This window comes from Apodemus sylvaticus, chromosome 7, assembly GCF_947179515.1.
Source record: "Apodemus sylvaticus chromosome 7, mApoSyl1.1, whole genome shotgun sequence".
Lineage (NCBI taxonomy): Eukaryota > Metazoa > Chordata > Mammalia > Rodentia > Muridae > Apodemus > Apodemus sylvaticus.
Window position 1 is genome coordinate 72,472,273 of NC_067478.1, and position 19,814 is coordinate 72,492,086.

The 19,814-nt window shown below is 55.5% G+C and overlaps 1 protein-coding gene across 1 annotated transcript; it reads left to right on the forward strand.

Annotated features, from left to right (window-relative positions):
- Positions 1–643: 643 nt before the first annotated feature.
- On the forward strand, positions 644–18,315 carry Lingo1 (leucine rich repeat and Ig domain containing 1). The gene is given in 4 exon segments (XM_052188276.1): positions 644–1,061; positions 16,102–16,467; positions 16,469–16,832; positions 16,835–18,315. Coding segments are annotated over 4 exon segments (1,860 nt in total). The 5' UTR covers positions 644–1,055; the 3' UTR covers positions 17,959–18,315.
- Positions 18,316–19,814: the final 1,499 nt, after the last annotated feature.

The window sequence follows — 19,814 nt, forward strand, 5'->3', positions numbered from 1 at the left end:
GCCCTGTCTGTCCACGTGCTTGTGTCGGTCCACACGGCAGTGTGCAGTGACCCCAGTTAACACGTGTGAACACACGCGCTCACATGCACACGCCTGAGGCCAGAGACAATCAAAAGCGAATGGGTGCACGCACTCTGGGAAGACCGCGGGTTGGGCTGGCTTAAGACTTGCTGGAGCCTGGGACCCAGAGGGGTGCTGCGTGGTGCGGGGCGGGAGCGCGGGGGCGCCGGCCTGGGAGCGTTCTCCGGTAGCGCCCCGCTGCCACTCTCTCTGCCCCCTGGGCGCCGGGCAGTTGCTAGGGCGCTCCTCGATCTTCGTCCGGCTCTCTGAAAAAAAGGACCCCCACCCAGGTTTTGCGGCCGCGCCTTCTCTCTCCTCCCCCGCCCAGCTCCAGAGCTCGCTCACTAGCTCCCTCCCTCCTTCCCTCTGTCCCTCCTCCCTCCCTGGCTCGCTGCTCGCTCCTCTCGCTCCCTCCCCACGCCGCGGCAGAGCGCGGAGCCCGAGCGGGAGCCGGCGCGGGAGCCGGAGCGGGCGGCAGCTCAGGAGGCGGCCGGACCTGGACCCGTCCCGGTCCCGGAGCGCGCGGAGTCCCCACCCGCGCCGCTCGGGCCCCTCTCCCGACGCGGGGCTCAGAGCAGCATGCGCGGCAGCTGCCCACCGGCCCCAGCCCTGGCCCCGGCGCCGCTGCGGAGAACGCCCGGCCTCGACCCCGGCCCCAGCGGTAGAGGCGGTGGCGGCCGCTCCCGGCCGGCCCGAGGGACAGAGCCAGGCTCCGAGAGCCCGCGACACGCGTCCTGAGAGCTCCTGCTCTTCAGCCCGCCACGGCCGCGGCCTCGGCCTCCGCCCCCGACTCCCGAGCTCCTGCCCTAGGACCGGCTGGGCTCCCGCCCGCGTGGGACAGACAGACGGACAGCCAGCCCTGCGAGGGCGCGCGGACCGGGCGGAGGTGTTGTAGGAGGAGACGGAGGAGGGGGGCTGGGCTGGGGCTGGGGCCGCGCCGGCAAGAGAGACATGCGATTGGTGACCAAGCCGAGCGGACGGACAGCGCGCCCGAGATGCAGGTGAGCCCCTCCGTCCTAGCCGAGCCCGAGTCGGCAGCCCTGCGGCGAGTGCCTCTGGGAGCTGCTGTCGGCCCAGGCTTCACCCTCCTGCGGCTATGTAGGACACCTTGTACTACCCAGACCCCCTTTGGGGTCGCAGGCCTGACCCTCAAGTTTCAAATGATTTCCCCATTTCCGTTCCGCTGGTCCTAGCAGATATCTGGTTGGCAAGCTGGGACCCATGGTCAAGGAGAGATCCCTACCATTCCATTCCATTCTTGCTCTGGTGTCCCCCTAAATCATCCTCCCATTCTGGGCAATGGTCACCCAAGAGGATATGATCTCTCAGCCCTGGATGAGTCTCTTTCGGTGGACCAGAGACCACTCCCCAGCCCCAGCTAATAGCCGTAAGCTTGGGGACACAGCTAGCAAACAGTTTCTCCCCAAGCTCCTGCTAGGATTGCCCCTCTCTCCACCGGAGCCTTGTCAGCCTCTTTCTGGCTCCTTTCTCGCTCCTCCAGGGTGAAAGGGAGGTGGAGGGTGGAAGAAAGGGGAGGGGGAGTCCAGTTGAGGAAGACCCAGGAACCTTCGGGTCTCCCCTTTGTCTTCCTTCAGCCCGGCTTCTCACCTCCTCCCGCCCCACTTTTCGTTCCGAGGGAAATGGGTGACAAGTGGGAGCCTGCTGAGAGGGGGGAGGTGAGGAAGGAGCCTCCAGTGTGTGTTCCCCCCAAACACACCCTTTTCGGGTGGGTTTTGGGCTTCCTGCCCTCTAAGACACCCAGATGTTTCTTTCTGGGTGGGTCCTACTTTGAGGAGGGGTGGGGCCAGGCAGGTGGGCAGTCCCCTGGGTCTCTTATTTCTGGGGTCCCTGACCAGCCCCTGACCAGCTCTTGTGGCAGCATCTCCCCTTTGTTCTCAAATGCCCTGTGGTGGGTGGCTGGCTGCAGTGGCGACTGGGGCACATGGAAGATGGGAACAGCTCTGCCCTGGTGGGTGGGAGTGCAAGAGGCCTGTGGTGGGGGCAGGACCATCTGGGCCAGCCCCTTTCTGCCAGCCCAGCCTTTCCTCAGTCCTTGGCTGGGCTTGGACAGCCAGAGGGCGCCCAGCTCTCCTGGTTCCCGGCTCTGGGTTCAGCCCTGCTGGCCATTATGCCTATGACTTTAGCACGGGCCTCGGTGCCAGGGGAGCTGGGGGCACCAAGCCGAGAGAGGCCGGGGCTTCCGGGGGGGCCTCACTGAGAACTGCTAGTGAGGGGGTGGGTGACCCACTGCTCCTGGCCCTTTGTCCTTGTGTGGGCCAAGAGGGGTGCAGAGTCCTCAGTCACTGGGAGGGTGCTGGCACCTGGTTTGCTGGGAGGCGAGACAGAGGTGATAGAAAGGAGAGCCAAAGAAAGCACGGGAGCCAAGCTGAAGGGTCCAGGAGAAAGGCACGTGGTCTAAGAAGACCCGAGGGCAACACCCAACTGCCTCAGCCAACGCGCAGGACCCCCACACCTGGGGCAGCCCTTGGCTCCATGCCCCACCCCTAGCTGAAGTGTGTATGCGATGGCCTTGGGTAGGGCTCCATCAAGAGCCGTGATGCTCCCTAGACCTGGAGCAAGTGAGAGGTTCGGAAGCAGCCTTTACGGGATGGGTGTGTGCCGCACGCCGGGGTTTGATGCTCTGTGAGTGGAGGGACCCTGCGAGACTGAGAAGAAGACAGACAGACATCTACCTGTCACGATATCTCTTTGATCCTGGGGAGTCATCTTTTCCCTCTGTCTCTAAACAACCATTTCTTACACTAGATAATTGTTGCTCATTTGTGTGTGTGTGTGTGTGTGTGTGTGTGTGTGTGTGTTAACTCAGAATTCTAGAGGACCACTGCCCTCCTCCCCTAGAATGAGCTGTCGCTTGGCAAAAAAAGTTGAGCGGTACCTGTGTCCTGAGAGCTTCGCGGAGCCACTGTTAGGCGCCTGTGACAGCAGAAGGCTGGCCCTGTAGGCTAGAATCTTGGTCTGGCTTTGGCTGTGAGTGACTTTGCAGCCCCAAGTTCCCCTCCCAGGACAAGACTACTGATTATATCTTGTTCTGTCCCTTCCACTTCTTCCCCATATGCCCGACTCCTCTCTCATCCCTTCTTAAAAGGCCTCTCCTTCCAAAAGCCTCCCCTCGCTGCTCTTAGTACCCGCAGCTCGAAGGAACCACAATGGTTTCACAGATGGTGGCATAGCAGCCCGTTCATTCATGCATTTCTTCTGAACATCCTGATGGGCTGCCTGCTCGCTCCTGGATACACCTTGTAGCTTATTACCCTGAATACCTAGGCAACCCTCTGGGTGTGGGAAAGATACCCTAAGACCCTGGGACCTCCTGGCAAGGACAACCTAGAGGGGACATAGAGTCCTTAGCTGCATGATTGAGCAGAGCTGGATACACACTAAACATGTCCCAGGTAGACTGGAGAGCGCCAGCGCAGAGTGCCCCAAAAGCGGGTCTCTCTGTGGAGCTGATGGGGTCAGGCTTTTAGGAGAAGATGGCTGGTTGAGTCCTAAAGTAGCATCAGGCTTGGCAGTGACACGGGAACCGGGGTTTCTAGAGTAAGGAGGCTCTCTGAAGGAGAGCTCTGAAAGGCAGGGTCATTTCCAAACACAGTTGAGGCCTCTCGATTCCGACCTCTGTGTGCAGGAATGGAGAAGTGCCTGTCCTCGAGGGCTGTGGGCCAGGAGCAGCTCTGCTGAGTGTACAACATCCCCAGTGTCACCTCACTGTGAGAGTGGCCCCGAGAGCCTGAGGCCTGGTACAAGCCTCAGCTGCACCACAGCCTGGTTCTGTGACTTCAGGTACAACTTATTTAATCTCTCTGGGCCTCCGCGTCCTTTCCAGTGAAGTGGCGTTAACTGTGGTATCTACCTCAGTGGAGGTGGTGGCGATTAAGTGTGCTGACACACACAATGAATGCACTTAGATCGTGTGGGGTGCACAGTGAGTACTTAATGAGCACCAGCTACTCACAGTTTACATCAACGATGCGCTTCCGGTTTTCTCGTTGTAGGTGGTGCTGAGATGTGGTTTTATAGCTGAGAAAACAATCGGAAGGGGGCCGTGACCTCTCAAAAGCCCCCACCTTGGAGGCGTGAGCTCACTCTAGAGTGTTCTCCTGACCATGGGTGGGTGGCAGCTGTGCTCACTGGTCCAGGTTTAGCCTGTTAACTTGTTGATCCATGCATCTGTATTGATGATAGTAGTACTTGCCAAGGCGTGGTGATACACGCCTACCACCCCACTGCTCGGGAGGTGGAGTCAGGTAGATCTCTGTGAGTTCAAGGCCAGCTTGGTCTATATAGTAAGTTTCATGCTAGCCAAGGCTACACAGTGAGACACACACAAAAATTATAAAACAAAATAAATCATAGTAGTGTTCATGATGACGTAGTGAGCACATGATCCAACTCTCCAACTTCAGCGCTCAGACATCTCTTCTCCCCGAATACCTCTCCACACCTCACCCTCAGCTCCTTTTGCTGAGACAGTTACCAACCTATGTTATGTATCTACATTTCTCTTGCCTCTTGCGTTTGGGGCTGAGGCTGTAGCTCAGTGGTAGGACACTTGCCTAGTGTGTGTGATGCCTTGGGTTCAATTCCCAGCACCAAGATAAAATAATCTATTTAGCTAAAGAAGAACTCTGGAATTTTTAGTTATTTTTTGGCTCTCTATAAAACATAAACAAATACAGGCCTCTGGAACTGGATTTTTTTCATTCATCATCTTGTTCTTGCAAATGATAGTGGTTATTCAGCACCCATTCATTTCCCCTGATGGATTTGGTTGTCACTTGACTGTAACGCGGTGAATTCCTGGCCCTCCTATTGATGAGCATTTGGTTGTCACTCTTTCTGGCTCTTACTGATACCGCTGCCACAAATCCCCCTCCCTGTCTCCAAAGGCAGTGTGGGAAATGCTCTGAACTGTTGGGATGTGGGACATGTTCATGTTTGGCTTTCCCAAGAACTGTGCCAACGTGTTTTCCAAATTGGTTGGACCACTTCACAACCCCCCCCACGGGGGTGGGGGTGGGATGGCAGTGGGGGGTAGGGGGTGGGAAGGCTGCCCCTATTGCTCCCTATCCCCAGACAGCTCCAGGCTGTCTGTCGGCTGTTTTGATTTTTTTTTTCTTGATTGAATGAGTGTAAAATGAGATTTCATTATAGCCTTGATTTGTGTTTCTGGGAGTCAAGATTTGTAGTGTGTGAAAGGGGGTTGGGGCGGGCAGCATCCAGTGTGCATAGGATCCTCACTCCAGGGTTGTCTCCCCTCCCCCATGAAAGTCAGTTTCCTCTAGCATGGAGATATTGTCTGTAAAAGTTCTGAGCTTACATGGGCAGGAGTGGTGAGAGGGGATCCCCCAAGGCAGAGCAAGGCTTATGTCCCTGTGCAGCAAGAACAAAAGGAAAGCTATTCTGGGAGACACAGTGTCTGGGATCACTTCAGGATGGGAAGGGCTGTCCTGGCTCAGGAGGTTCAGGGAGCCTGTGCTCAGCTCTCGGAAGATCCTCTTCCTGCACCCTGGCATTGACACGAGGCACTGGTGACAGCAAGAATGTGGTAGCCAAACTGCTGGGTGAAACAGATGTGTGTTCCGGCACTGACAACTTCCTGAGGAGCCCTCTCTGATCCCTCTTGCCCATGCAATGAATGAAGGGTGACAGAGTAAGATGGCTCCTGGGTATCCAAGGGTCCCTAAACCACAAGCCCCCCCCCACCACCAGAGGAGCTAAGTAGCCAGGTGCTGACAACCTGAGTTGGAGTAACTTCCCTGCCAGCCTGGTGTACCCACAATTGATTTCACCCGCCTTCCCGCCCAGGCCTGGGCCCCTGGAGCTGGTTAGAGACAAGCGCCAGGGCTGGCGGAATAATTATGCCTATTTCATGTGACACCCAAATTGATTGCCGCCAGGGTGACATTACCAGGGCATTGTTCCTCATCTCCAACCTCTTATTACATGTTATTAGGGTGTGTGGTGTGTGTGTGTGTTTTTCTATTTTTTTTTCCATTTCAGGGAATTAATCTCTCCCTGCCACCTCCTCTGCTGTCCTCTGCAGAGAGTCACTCTCGGCCTGGAAAGGGGGCAGGGGCCTAGCCAGCATCCCTTCTCTACGTGGTCCTGAGCAGGCCCGGATACAGCTGGGGCCTGGCTATCTCTAGTCCCTTGGCTTGGATCCAGAGCCAGGAGAGGCTGTTGAGATACAGCTTCCAGAAAGGCCTGTCTCTGCCTTATGCATCCTAAGGCGCTCAGGCTGCTCCCAGTGAGGCCAGGGCAGGCTGCTCATCCGCCTCCCTTTTGTCTGGTTCCACCCACGGTCTTGGCTCAGCCCTCTGCACCAGCCATGGACACTTGATACCTTCAGCCTTGACACAGTTCTTAGAGACGTGCAATGGTTCTCCCTTCATGTAGACTTGTGCAAGGGTTGCTTGGTGGTTACCGGGCTTGCAGGGCCCAGCATAGCCTGTCTGACCAGAGGATCAACCAGCCCCCTGGCATGAGCTCAGTTTACCATGTTGGAAGAATGGGCTTTTGCAAGGGACTCAGCTGAGCAGAGAGGGCTTGACCAGCCAATGATAAGAAAAGTGTGCTGTTTTAAAGTTTGTCTAGCCATGACATAAGTAACTCCGCAGATCTGGCTTTATGATGTATCAGGGTTTTGTTCTCCCCACTTGGTGAAGCACAAATATCCAAAACCATCGCTCACCTGGTGCCACCATGAGACATATGGCCACACTGGAATGGCAGAGAAAATAACTATGGGTATACAAAGAAGGTACAGCCTGAGATAGAAGGCAGCCCCTGGCGCTCTTAGACTGAGTTTCCTCATTGGTATGACTTCCAAGACCAGTTCTTCTGGATTCAGACTGGCCCAGGGCCTTCACTTTACAGCCCAAGCCCAGTTTCCTCAGTCAGTTCAGTGGGGCTGATCCTCTGAGGGCCAGTGAGACCATCATGCTTACTGTGTGCTCGGCATAAACACCTTTCCTCCATCTTCATGAGCTCTCTGTGTCCAGCATGGTGAGGCAGCATGAAGTCTTCCAGGCCCCTTGCAAACGGAGAGATGATGGTCTCAAGGGGCAAGAGTGCTTCCAGATTTTGCAGGTCTCTAGAAGAGTGGTCAAGACAAGCAGAGGAATAACGAGTCCCAGCTCTGCTTGGTGACTATCTTGTTGCTGTGTGACTTTCAACAATGATATGATTTTGCTGTACCTCAGTTCCCTGAGCAGGAGAACAGGGATAAGTATACCAGCCTCCTAAGCAGGAGAACAGGGATAAGTATACCGGCCTCCTAAGCAGGAGAACAGGGATAAGTATACCAACCTCCTAAGCAGGAGAACAGGGATAAGTATACCGGCCTCCTAAGCAGGAGAACAGAGATAAGTATACCAGCCTCCTAAGCAGGAGAACAGGGATAAGTATACCAGCCTCCTAAGCAGGAGAACAGGGATAAGTATACCAGCCTCCGTAGCAGGAGAACAGGGATAAGTATACCAGCCTCCGTAGCAGGAGAACAGGGATAAGTATACCAGTCTCCTAAGCAGGAGAACAGGGATAAGTATACCAGTCTCCTAAGCAGGAGAACAGGGATAAGTATACCGGCCTCCTAAGTGACTGTGAAGATAACACCAGTTAGTTGACTGGCTGTGTGTGACCTACTCTGCTCTGTCTGTATGTTTTGTAAGAGATGGTGAGGTGAGGCAGAGTTCAGACTCTCCAGAGTCCTACCGTGCTGTGGCCTTGAACAGAGTCACAGTACCTCTCTGTGTTTCTGATATTTTGGATCACTCTACATAGTCTTGGTTGGCCTGAAACTATGTAGAACGTTCTCTCCTCAAACTCACAGAGATTCCCCCTGCCTCTGCTTCCCAAGTGCTAACATTAAAGGCATGCACCTGATGTACCTGTTTCCAATTTTCTACCCAGGGAATGGCATAATAATCTACCTGTCTTGATGGGTAGCTGTGGTTTCCATAGGATGCCTGATGCCAGGGGCCCTCTAGGGGGGTTCCCAGCCAACATCACCATGTTAATTAAGTTGCTACCTACCCCCAATCCCTGCTGCTTCCCCTCCATTTTGGCCTCTTCAAATCTGTGGATCTATGCCCCTGGCCTGGGCCTCCGCAGATCGTGGTAGGCTGGGGCATCTTGAGAAGTCCCAGGGAGTGAGAGGATGGAACAGGAGTATTCCTGCTTCAGTGGAGGACAGGGTAGGGGGCTTCATGGGTCCCTTCTTTTCCCTAAGAGCATAGATTAGCATCTCAAATCAGAAGAAGGGTCACATGGAGGTATAGGTCCTGGGTTTCCCAAATTTGTCTATCATCGTGTCACATGGACCTGGCCAGCATCTCTTTACCTAGGGCCATCTCCCATTCAAGAAAGGGAGTGCTAATGAGGCAGGCCCAGCACAGGTGACCCTGTAAAATGAGTGGCAAGCTCCAAAAGCCGTCCAGTTCTCCCCACCCCCCCCACCCCCAGTATCACATAGCAGGATGAGGTGCCTTTGCTGGAATCCAGGATACAGCCCATGAGCCCTTGGTCACCATAACTGACTTTCTCAAGGCCCTATATATAGAAGCCTTTAAACACTAAGATGCTTTCACAATTAAAATTCATAATTTATCCAGCAAATGGCCTGAGGTTGTGGGCTTGCCGGAAGGCTGGCAGCTCCTGAGACAGGCTATGCTTGGGTCGAGTAGGCAGGGGCCTCTCTCCCTTGCACTCAGGGGTCAGATGCTTGTCCAGGACAGCCCAGGGAATTCAGGATAGCCAAGGTACCTGGAGACTGGCCTGACCTCACCTGACCTAAAAGGCTGGTAGGTAAGCAGCCCTGTTAGTGCCCTCCAGCCTCAGGCCAGGCAAATACACTAGGGAAAAGACTGAATCTCTCAGGGTGCCAGAGAGGCAGAGCTGGTGGCACCCGGCCAGGTGGACCCTTACCCACAAACACATCAGTGTACTCTCTGTGTCACACATATATACTGGCATTTTCTCTGTGTGTGTCACATACTACCCGTGTGCACACACACCCCGGGAGCCTAGCAACTCTGCCAGCATCAAGAGCCAGAGGAAAATAAAGAATTATGCACGACAAAGGACGCGACCTCAATTTTCTTCTAGGTTGATTTTTCTCTCTTGTTGGGGGTGGGCGGTGCAGCTAGAGGTGAGTGCAGCCAGAGGAGGACACGCTGGACTGTCCCAGCCTGCCAAGACAGCACTTCTTTAGCTGCTCAGCCCAGTTGCCGACCCTCCTCACAGGGTCCCCTCCCCTGTGTCCAGGTGGCCTGCTCCTGGGCTCTCAGCCTAGCCCTGCTACACCCCCATTAGCAGCTCCTTCCGTAAACCATTATCAGCCATTCGCACCTCATCAGGGATGAGTCAGGACAGCCAGAGAGTGCCTTGAAGGAGCCTGGGGACTGGGCCAGGATTTGGGGCGTGGGAGCCCCAATGGGAATCTCGTGCTTTCAGATTGACCTGGCTACCAACACCTCCTTCATCACCTCCTTCATCGTACCATCGCTGGCCTCCTCTCCTCTACCCTCTCCTTTTCTCTTCCCAATACCTGCTTGAGCCCAGATTCGGTGTTGGAGGGCAGCGTTGAACCCTATGCCTAGTGTCTCAGGGACCGTCCCCACAGTGCTGTGATTCTTTGACTAGATGAGGTGGGAGAGGCTAGGGGTGCAGAGATGAGTGAAATCCAGCTCAGCGTTTTAATCTAGGGGCCATAGAGAAAGGGAGAAGGAGGGAGACCAGGAGCAGTGCCCCAGAGAGGCCCCGCGGGCTGGGGACGAAAGCTGGGCAGTCCCGACATGGGGGAGGGGTTACCAACAGGTAGCTGTGGATGTCTCTAGAAAGGTACTATATGGCCCCACCTCTCCGTCCTAGCTGTCAGCGAACAGGTGACATATAACCAGCGCTGTCATGCTGTGACATGGATCCAGAGACACTGAGGCTGAAGACAAAGAAAGGCCCCAGCTGGGCTGGAGAGATGGCTCAGCGGTTAGAGCACTGACTGCTCTTCCAGAGGTCCTGAGTTCAATTCCCAGCAACCACATGGTGGCTCACAACCATCTGTAGTGAGATCCGATGCCCTCTTCTGGTGTGTCTGAAGACAGTGACAGTGTACTCATATACATTAAATGAATAAATAAATCTTAGAAAGAAAGAAAGAAAGAAAGAAAGAAAGAAAGAAAGAAAGAAAGGAGAGAGAGGAAAGAAAGAAAGAAAGAAAGAAAGAAAGAAAGAAAGAAAGAAAGAAAGAAAGAAAGAAAGAAAGAAGAGAGAGAGGAAAGAAAGAAAGAAAGAAAGGAGAGAGAGAGAAGGGAAGGAAGGAAGGAAGGAAGGAAGGAAGGAAGGAAGGAAGGAAGGAAGGAAGGAAGGAAGGCCCCAGCAAGCCAGCAACTGGGGGCAAAGCTACCTTGAGAGGCCCAACCTCTGCCAGGGCTTCTGCTCCTTGGTCACTGAGTCTCCTTACTTTCTCGTTACCCTCTGTCTGCCCATCTGAAGATGGTTGGCTGGTTAAATCCACTGCGAGGGTGGTGGTGAGAAGAGGCTGGGTTACCAGGCCCCAGTCTGACAACTGGGGTGAGGTAGAGGCCGGACACATTGTTCACATGCGGGCTCTGACCCCATCCACTGCTGATATTTTTTTGAGGGGTTTCATCACCATGTCACTCTGGCTGCTCTAGAACTGGCTATGTAGACCAGGCTAGCCTGCAACTCACAGAGATCTGCCTACCTCTGCCTCTCTGGTGCTGGGATTAAAGGCACGCATCAACAAGCTTGGACCTCTCCAACTGTTGCCACTTCCCTGTCCCTGTGTCCATCTGTCATCCACTGCCTGCTTGTCCTGCCTCTCTGGCCCATCCTATGAAACCCCATGTGAGTCTCTTCTGTCACCTTCTCTTGTCTCCCTCTCCCACGTGGTCCTTTATGGACAGTGAGGCTGAGTCCTCTAGGGAGTCCTCTAGCCAGCCTGCCAGCTCTGCTCTGCCACAGACCCACTGTGGGAACAGTGGGCTTCAAAGCAATGTGCCCAGAAGTCTGGGGGACTGCCACCCTGTGGAATGCTGGGATGCTAAGAGCCCAGCATACCTAAGCTTTCCACCCATGCTACAGATCATACTAAATGAGGAGAGACTTGGGTCCAAACAGGGGTGTGGGCTCCCAGGTAGCCAAGTGGAGAATCCATAAACATGCCAAGTGGCCCATACACCGCAAAGGCTAAACACCTGCACATGGCCCTCTGAGGACCTGCAGCTTCCTGCTTCCCCAGGTTACATTATAACAGAACCCTCATGTGTGCCTGTGCATGCTCGTGCACACACACACACACACACACACACACACACACACACACATACACACACACCAGGCAGCTGGCTTTCCCAAGACCAGCAGATCCACCAGAGGATCAGTGCTGCCGCCTCCTGGCTTTGTGGCCTCACAAAGCTGGCACAAGTGAGCTCCTTTCCTGCACCTTGCGTCCTCAACTGTAAAATGAGTGTGAAATGCCCCTTGAGATCGCTGTCTCCTGGGTTTCTGAGACAGCGTGGAAAGCTCCACCCATGCAGCCTACAGTGGCTGTTCTCCAGTGCTAGCCCCTCCCCTTTTCTGACTATCTTTGTGAACCTGGCTTGATGTTGCACCCAGGGCCATCAGACACTGCCTATGGAACAACATGACCCCAGCCCACCCATGAGGAATCCCACACCCTTTCTGCCACCACCAGCCATTCTCCCCACCAGAGTCCCATGTGAAGGAGCTTCAGTCAGGGGAGCTGAGCTTAGATCCTCCCAGCCTTGATGAAACTTCCATTCAGGTCTTCAGCCTCCTCTCTGTCCCCAGACAAGGATGTTTCACTGTCCAGCATTTTGGGTGTCAGTTCCCTGAGACTCTGAAACCCGGTGTCTGATGGTCAGTGAGAGGGCTAGAAAGAGCAGGCATTGCCCAGGGCACCCAACAGGCGGGAGAGCTTCAAACGACCAGCGTCAGGCAGCAGAGTCTGAGCCAGGCCATGTCTACCCGGGACAGCAGGGAAGGTGTGGGTGCTGGCTGGCAACCCATCCATGCCTACTGCAGGCAGGAGAAGTTCAGAGCTTCATCTTGAACTACACTGATAGCTCAACTGCTTGCCCAGCCCTGCTTTGGGGAGGACTCGGGCTACTGCAGGGTCTGGGCATCATGCCCTGGGCACTGCTATCCCCTGCCTGCCACCTGCCTGTCTCTGATGTTTATTTTCTTCCATATTTATTGTTCCAATTTTGAATTCTTGCCCTCACGAGAAGCCCTTCAGGGGGCAAGGATCCGAATTAAAGCACTGATTAAAAAGCATAAAGCACCCTGAAAAGTCCAGGAGCAGCCTTGGACTGCCTGGCGATGAGTAACACAGTGCCCACTCAGCAGCCCGGGTGACCCCTCAGATATGACCTGCCCCCAACATGTTAAACTGACATACCCGGTAAGAGCACAAGTCTAGGAGCCTTACTCAGCATGCTCTGCTGCCGCTGTGTCCATATGGACAGGCACTCTAGCCTCTCAGGGACTCAGTTTCCCTATCTTTTAGGACAGCCACCTATAAAAGACAGAGGGTGACAGGCTGGGGAGATAGCCCAGTCTATAAAATGCTTGCCACGCAAACATGAGGCCTGGGTTCAGATCCTATATAAAATGCCAAAATTGCAGTATGTGGGCCACTCACACACACACACACACACACACACACACACACACACACACGAGCATGCACAGGCACACATGAGGGTTCTGTTATAATGTAACCTGGGGAAGCAGGAAGCTGCTGGTCCTCAGAGGGCCATGTGCAGGTGTTTAGCCTTTGCGGTGTGTGGGCCACTCGGCATGTGTTTATGGATTCTCCACTTGGCTACCTGGGAGCCCACGCCCCTGTTTGGACCTAAGTCTCTCCTCATTTAGCATGATCTGTAGCAAGGGTGGAAGGCTTAGGTATGCTGGGCTCTTAGCATCCCAGCATTCCACAGGGTGGCAGTCCCCCAGACTTCTGGGCACATTGCTTTGAAGCCCACTGTTCCCACAGTGGGTCTGTGGCAGAGCAGAGCTGGCAGGCTGGCAGGCTGGCTAGAGGACTCCCTAGAGGACTCAGCCTCACTGTCCATAAAGGACCACGTGGGAGAGAGAGAGACAAGAGAGGGTGACAGAAGAGACTCACATGGGGTTTCATAGGATGGGCCAGAGAGGCAAGACAAGCAGGCAGTGGGTGACAGATGGACACAGGGACAGGGAAGTGGCAGCAGTCAGAGAGGTCCAGACTTGGTGGTGCAAAAGAAAGGCACGTAATGCCTTACAGTGGGGTTACCCCAGTGTTGGGGAGGTAAGGACAGGGATCCCCAGAGCCTGTTGGTCAGCCAGTCTAGCTGACATGGTAAACTCCAGACTCTGAGCGATGTTATATGAAGGTGTAAGATGAAATGTGAGAGAGGAAGCCACCTGGTGTTGGCCCTGGCCCCCACGTGCACACGCATAAATATGCACTCACACATGTGTGGTCACACACAGAAGAGGCGATTCAGAGGATGAACACATCTGACCGTATGACACATGGCCTATTGTTCTGTGGCTAACTGCCTGGCTTGGGGTGGTTGCTCTACAGGGCAAGGCCGCCCAGATTTTTCATCGACATTTTTAAATACCCCCAGGTTTCATTGTTCAGTGGGCCTACATCAAGGTCAGCCCCTCACCCCCACCCCCACAGAGGGGTTTCCATTCCCAGTAGCAACTTCCTCTGGACCACACGAGGTCCTGCACCCAGTGTGTTCTTGGGCAATTTGCTACGGCAGGTGAGGCAGGAGAGCGGCTGGTGAGCCGCCATTGGCTGAGGTGTTGGGATGTTTCCTGCTTTGTTCAGCGGTCAGGATTCCCCACCCCCTTTTCCTTATGCAGGGCACCATGGCACCACCCCTAGCTGCCCCCCCCCCATTTCTCGCTGTCCCCTTTCACTTTAACTTTTCTCTCAGGCAGTCTGACTGTCATTTGGAATGGGGTGTGACACACCACAATCACACGCCACTCCTGGAAGAATCAAGTGTGTCTGTGTTGTAGACAGGCGATGATATCTGAGTGACTCACGGATGACTTTGTCTGGGATGTGGTCTTTGGGGAGGAAGGCTGAAAAGCACCTGGTACAGTTCTCCAAAAGGAAACAACGTAGAGGCCGGGTGTGCAGGACCAAGTGGGGACAGAGGCTTTGTGGGGTGGGAGGGGATGCGTAGATTCAGACGCTGTACACACGGGCGTGAAGGTTTGCCAACATCTGGACTCCTTTCTCTTCTCCCTAGTTCAGCCTCTTCTCTGGCAGCTCCCAGGCTAGCCCAGGCCTGAGATGGATGCTAAAAGTCCTATTTACCTCCTGAGGTCCCCAGCCTCACACCCACACCAGCCCCAGCTGCTGGCCCAATTACTTATTGATCGCCTGTCAGGATGTTTGCTTTTCTGGTGGGTCACTGGAGCGTGTGTGACTGTGGGAAATGGTCCTGTGGGGGCAGGGTAGGGAGAGGCTCAGACGCAGAAGAATCTAGAGAGAGAATGAGGGGGAGGAAGGAGGTGGGTGACAAAGCCCTTGGGGATAACAAAACTGCAGATTCCATAACATGTCAATGACACCATGAGTTCTCTCTGGTTAATCAGTCACTTAGTCGATCAACAACCAGGAAGTACCTGTCAGTTCTCGAAGACCAGCAGAGCATTTGAAAGTGTGTGGAGCCAGAGTTTCCGGTCTACACTGGTCCCTGCTACTGGTTGAGTGACAGTGAAAGTCTCTTAGAACCTCTGTTGCCTTACCAATTGACATAGATGACAACTGTGATAAATTGTGGCTTGAGGACTGATACTGTGTCAAGAGATGAGGAAGAGCTGACATTGGGCACAGCTGGGACTCCCAAGCCTGGTCTCCCCATGCTGTGGAGGCTCCACAGGGCCATGAGTGTAGGACAGCATGCAGCAGGACAGCCCACTAGGGCCAGAGGCAAGGGTGATCGGCAGCAGAGGGTTTTTATCACACTGGTGGCAGAAGGCTGCAGTGGTGCATTGCTTTGGTCCATCCCTGAAGACCTCTTGGTTCCTCCCAACCCCATCTCCAGGCCAGTTCTCACAGAGGGAGCAGAAGGCACGGCAAGCAGCCCCGGGAACAGGAGAGCTCTGCAGGGCTGACTCTGCTCACCTCTGCTCACTCCCCCTGCAGCCTCCAGCAGTTCCCACCCCACCTCTCCGTTCAGCATGTCTTAGGACCCAGCTGGCACCAGCCTGGTACAGTGTGGGTGGGCCCCTGTAAGACTGTCTGTCTGTTCTGGTCTCCGGAGGTCAAACCAGAAATTCCAGAGGAGCCCAGTGGCGGGAAGAGGTGATGGAAACCCAGAGAGGCGAATGGGCAGGACTTCTGAAGGGGAGAGCCTGCATCTTGGGCATCAGGAAAATCTCAGACTTAGCTGGGTCTTCAAGCCAGATGTCTGCAGTCTAGAGAAGAAGGGCAGGGCTAAAGACAGGAAGCAGGAAGCACTCATGCCCTGGGCTGAGTAGCTTAGCTGATTTGTCAGGGCTAGACCCTTGTAGAAGAGGTAGTTCAGGGCTCACAGGACCCTTTCTGACTGGAGCCCCATCCAGGAGCAGATTTGGTACCCAGGTATCCAGGGCTTGTCAGCCACCCAGGATTCAGTGGCAGAATTGGGTGGAAAGTTTGATGGTATCTGGCAGGGAGGAGTACACTGTGGGCTGGGTCCAATTGTATTCTCTCTTCTTCCTCAGGGCTATTTCCCAAACCTGGCCTTGAGCCCTTTGATCCTCTGTAAATCAGGGTGGCTCACCAAGGCTGGCTTTGTCCCTGAGGAAGCCCTGAGTGAGTTGAGACTCAAGACATGCCTAGAGAGACCTGCCTGTGAACCCTAAAAGATGGCGGCACCGCCCCTCCTCCGCCACCTTTCCATCGGGAATGGGGGTGGGGCAGGGTCTATCCAAGCACTGCCTGCTCATTGCCACCTTTGTCCCTGTGCTTGCTTCCGGCTGCAGGTGAGCGAGAGGATGCTGGCAGGGGGTATGAGAAGCATGCCCAGCCCCCTCCTGGCCTGCTGGCAGCCCATCCTCCTGCTGGTACTGGGCTCTGTGCTGTCAGGCTCTGCCACGGGCTGCCCGCCCCGCTGCGAGTGCTCAGCGCAGGACCGAGCCGTGCTCTGCCACCGCAAGCGCTTTGTGGCGGTGCCCGAGGGCATCCCCACCGAGACTCGCCTGCTGGACCTGGGCAAAAACCGCATCAAGACACTCAACCAGGACGAGTTTGCCAGCTTCCCGCACCTGGAGGAGCTAGAACTCAATGAGAACATCGTGAGCGCCGTGGAGCCGGGCGCCTTCAACAACCTCTTCAACCTGCGGACGCTGGGGGCTGCGCAGCAACCGCCTGAAGCTCATCCCGCTGGGCGTCTTCACCGGCCTCAGCAACTTGACCAAGCTGGACATCAGTGAGAACAAGATCGTCATCCTGCTAGACTACATGTTCCAAGACCTATACAACCTCAAGTCGCTGGAGGTCGGCGACAATGACCTCGTCTACATCTCCCACCGAGCCTTCAGCGGCCTCAACAGCCTGGAACAGCTGACGCTGGAGAAATGCAATCTGACCTCCATCCCCACCGAGGCACTCTCCCACCTGCATGGCCTCATCGTCCTGCGGCTACGACATCTCAACATCAATGCCATCAGGGACTACTCCTTCAAGAGGCTGTACCGACTCAAGGTCTTAGAGATCTCCACTGGCCCTACCTGGACACCATGACCCCCAACTGCCTCTACGGCCTCAACCTGACATCCCTGTCCATCACGCACTGCAACCTGACAGCCGTGCCCTATCTGGCAGTGCGCCACCTGGTCTATCTCCGGTTCCTCAATCTTTCCTACAACCCCATCGGTACAATCGAGGGCTCCATGCTGCATGAGCTGCTGCGGTTGCAGGAGATCCAGTTGGTGGGCGGGCAGCTGGCCGTGGTGGAGCCCTATGCCTTTCGTGGGCTCAACTACCTGCGCGTGCTCAATGTCTCTGGCAACCAGCTGACCACCCTGGAGGAGTCAGTCTTCCACTCGGTGGGCAACCTGGAGACGCTCATCCTGGACTCCAACCCGCTAGCCTGTGACTGCCGCCTGCTGTGGGTGTTCCGGCGCCGCTGGCGGCTCAACTTCAACAGGCAGCAGCCTACCTGCGCCACACCTGAGTTCGTCCAGGGCAAGGAGTTCAAGGACTTCCCGGATGTGCTCCTACCCAACTACTTCACCTGCCGCCGGGCCCACATCCGGGACCGCAAGGCACAACAGGTGTTTGTGGATGAGGGCCACACGGTGCAGTTTGTGTGCCGGGCAGATGGCGACCCTCCACCAGCTATCCTTTGGCTCTCACCCCGCAAGCACTTGGTCTCGGCCAAGAGCAACGGGCGGCTCACAGTCTTCCCTGATGGCACGCTGGAGGTGCGCTACGCCCAGGTACAGGACAACGGCACGTACCTGTGCATCGCAGCCAACGCTGGCGGCAACGACTCCATGCCCGCCCACTTGCATGTGCGCAGCTACTCGCCTGACTGGCCCCATCAACCCAACAAGACCTTCGCCTTCATCTCCAACCAGCCAGGCGAGGGAGAGGCCAACAGCACCCGCGCCACTGTGCCTTTCCCCTTCGACATCAAGACACTCATCATCGCCACCACCATGGGCTTCATCTCCTTCCTGGGCGTTGTCCTTTTCTGCCTGGTGCTGCTGTTTCTATGGAGCCGGGGCAAAGGGAACACAAAGCACAACATCGAAATTGAGTATGTGCCCCGGAAATCGGACGCAGGCATCAGTTCAGCTGACGCACCCCGCAAGTTCAACATGAAGATGATATGAGGACGGGGCAGGGTGGGGGCGCAGGGACCCCCCCCCCCCACCTCTGGGGGAGCACTGGGCAGGGAAGGTGCCTGGCTGCTGCTCACTCACTCCCAGGCCTCCCCACCTCCTCCCTGCCCTCCTCACACACTCTCCCCCTCCTCCCCACGCGCCCCTGCTGCCCCGCCAGCCTGGCCCTCACCACCTGCCCTCCTTCTACCAGGATTTCAGAAGGCCAGGCCTGAGGACCCCACCTGCACAGGGGCCAGAGTTGACAGACGAATCCAAAGCCAACGAACCGACACGCGGCAGAGTCAATAATTCAATTTAAAAAAAAAAAAGTTACAAACTTCCTCTGTAACTTGGGTTTCAATAATTAATGGATTTTTATGAAAACTTGAAATAATAAAAAGAAAAAACTATTTCCTATAGCTAGTCGGAATGCAAACTTTTGACGTCCTGATGGCTCCAGGGCCTTCTTCCAACTCAGTTTCTTGTTTTTCTCTTCCTCCTCTTCCCCTTCCTCCTTTCTCTTCTCTTCCCCTGTGGGGAGGGATCACTCAGGAAAACAGGGAAGGAGATTCCAGCCCCACCCTTTGGCCCACTCCGCTAGGCGCCATTTGGAGCCATGGTGGCAGCTCAGCTCCAGGGCCCAGCTCTAACTGGTTTTTGGCAGGAAGTAGGGGAGGGGATAGGACTGCCCAGGGGGTGGGGCTTGCCTGCTGACTGCCAGGCAGCGCTACCAAGGGGAGGTGGGGGCCAGACTCGGGTGTGGCTGAAACTTGGACGGGCTGGGGTCCTCCTGGGGAACAGCACGGTCAGTGGAAAGAGTCAGGAGCCAGAGGCAGGCTGATTCCTCTCCTCTGGTCCCAGCTCTGCTGCTCACTGTGTGACCTCAAGCAGGTCGCTGACCCGCTTGGGCCTCAGTCTCCACATCTGTACAAATGGGAACTTTATCCCCGCCCTGCCTACCTCACAGGGCTGTTGTGAGGAACTGATGAGATGATGTATGTGAAACACTTTGTAATCTGTAAAGCGCTGTGCACATGTGTGTGGGTGACTGCTCTCATTATGGTCATTTTTCTCTCACTGTGGGGTGGGGGTCCCGGTGGGGTCAGGGCTGGGGAGAGAGAGGGGCAGCTCCGTAGACTCCTCCTGGGACACTGGCTGGGCTGGAGAACAGAATAGAGTCTTCTACCTCTGGCTGAGAGGCTCCCTAGACGCCAGCTTTGGCCTAGACATGTCCAAGATTGGGAGTCCCAGCTCTCTCCAGGTCTTATCCACGAGTGTTTATTGAATATCTATTCTATTTCTTGTGTGCAGTCCTCAGGGCAGGAGGCCATTCTAGAGCAGCCTAGAGAAGCCCAAACAGCCCCTCAGCAGCTCTCTCAGCCCTTCCACTAGGCCATGCTCTGGGCCTATCCTGGGTTTGGCAGAGGTCTCTTGGATTTGGGTCTGGGACCCGAGTGCCCTTGATCTGGGCAGGAGAGCCAGACAATAGCCTCCACCTGGACCTTATGCAGAACCAACTCTAAATGCTCCCAACTCGGCTGTGGAGAGGGTTGCCCCGGGCAACAGAGTGACAAGTTAGTGGTGGTTTGTCACTTTCCTAGAAAGCAGCCTGGGCCCTCTGTCTGAAAGGCCCACAGCAGCTCAGTCACCGGCCTCGCTCTCACTCCACCCAGTGTTTGTGGGCAGGGAAGGCACAGGCCAGGGACACCTTGCTGCTCCACTCCATGTCGGTGCTTCCTCCTGTGGCCCTCAGTAGACCCAGGTGACCTGCCTCCCATCCATCCTCTGCCTAAGGGAAATAAATCTACAGCAATACAGGGACTGAGGAGCACAGACTGAGCTGCGGGGGGTGGGGGTGGGGGTGG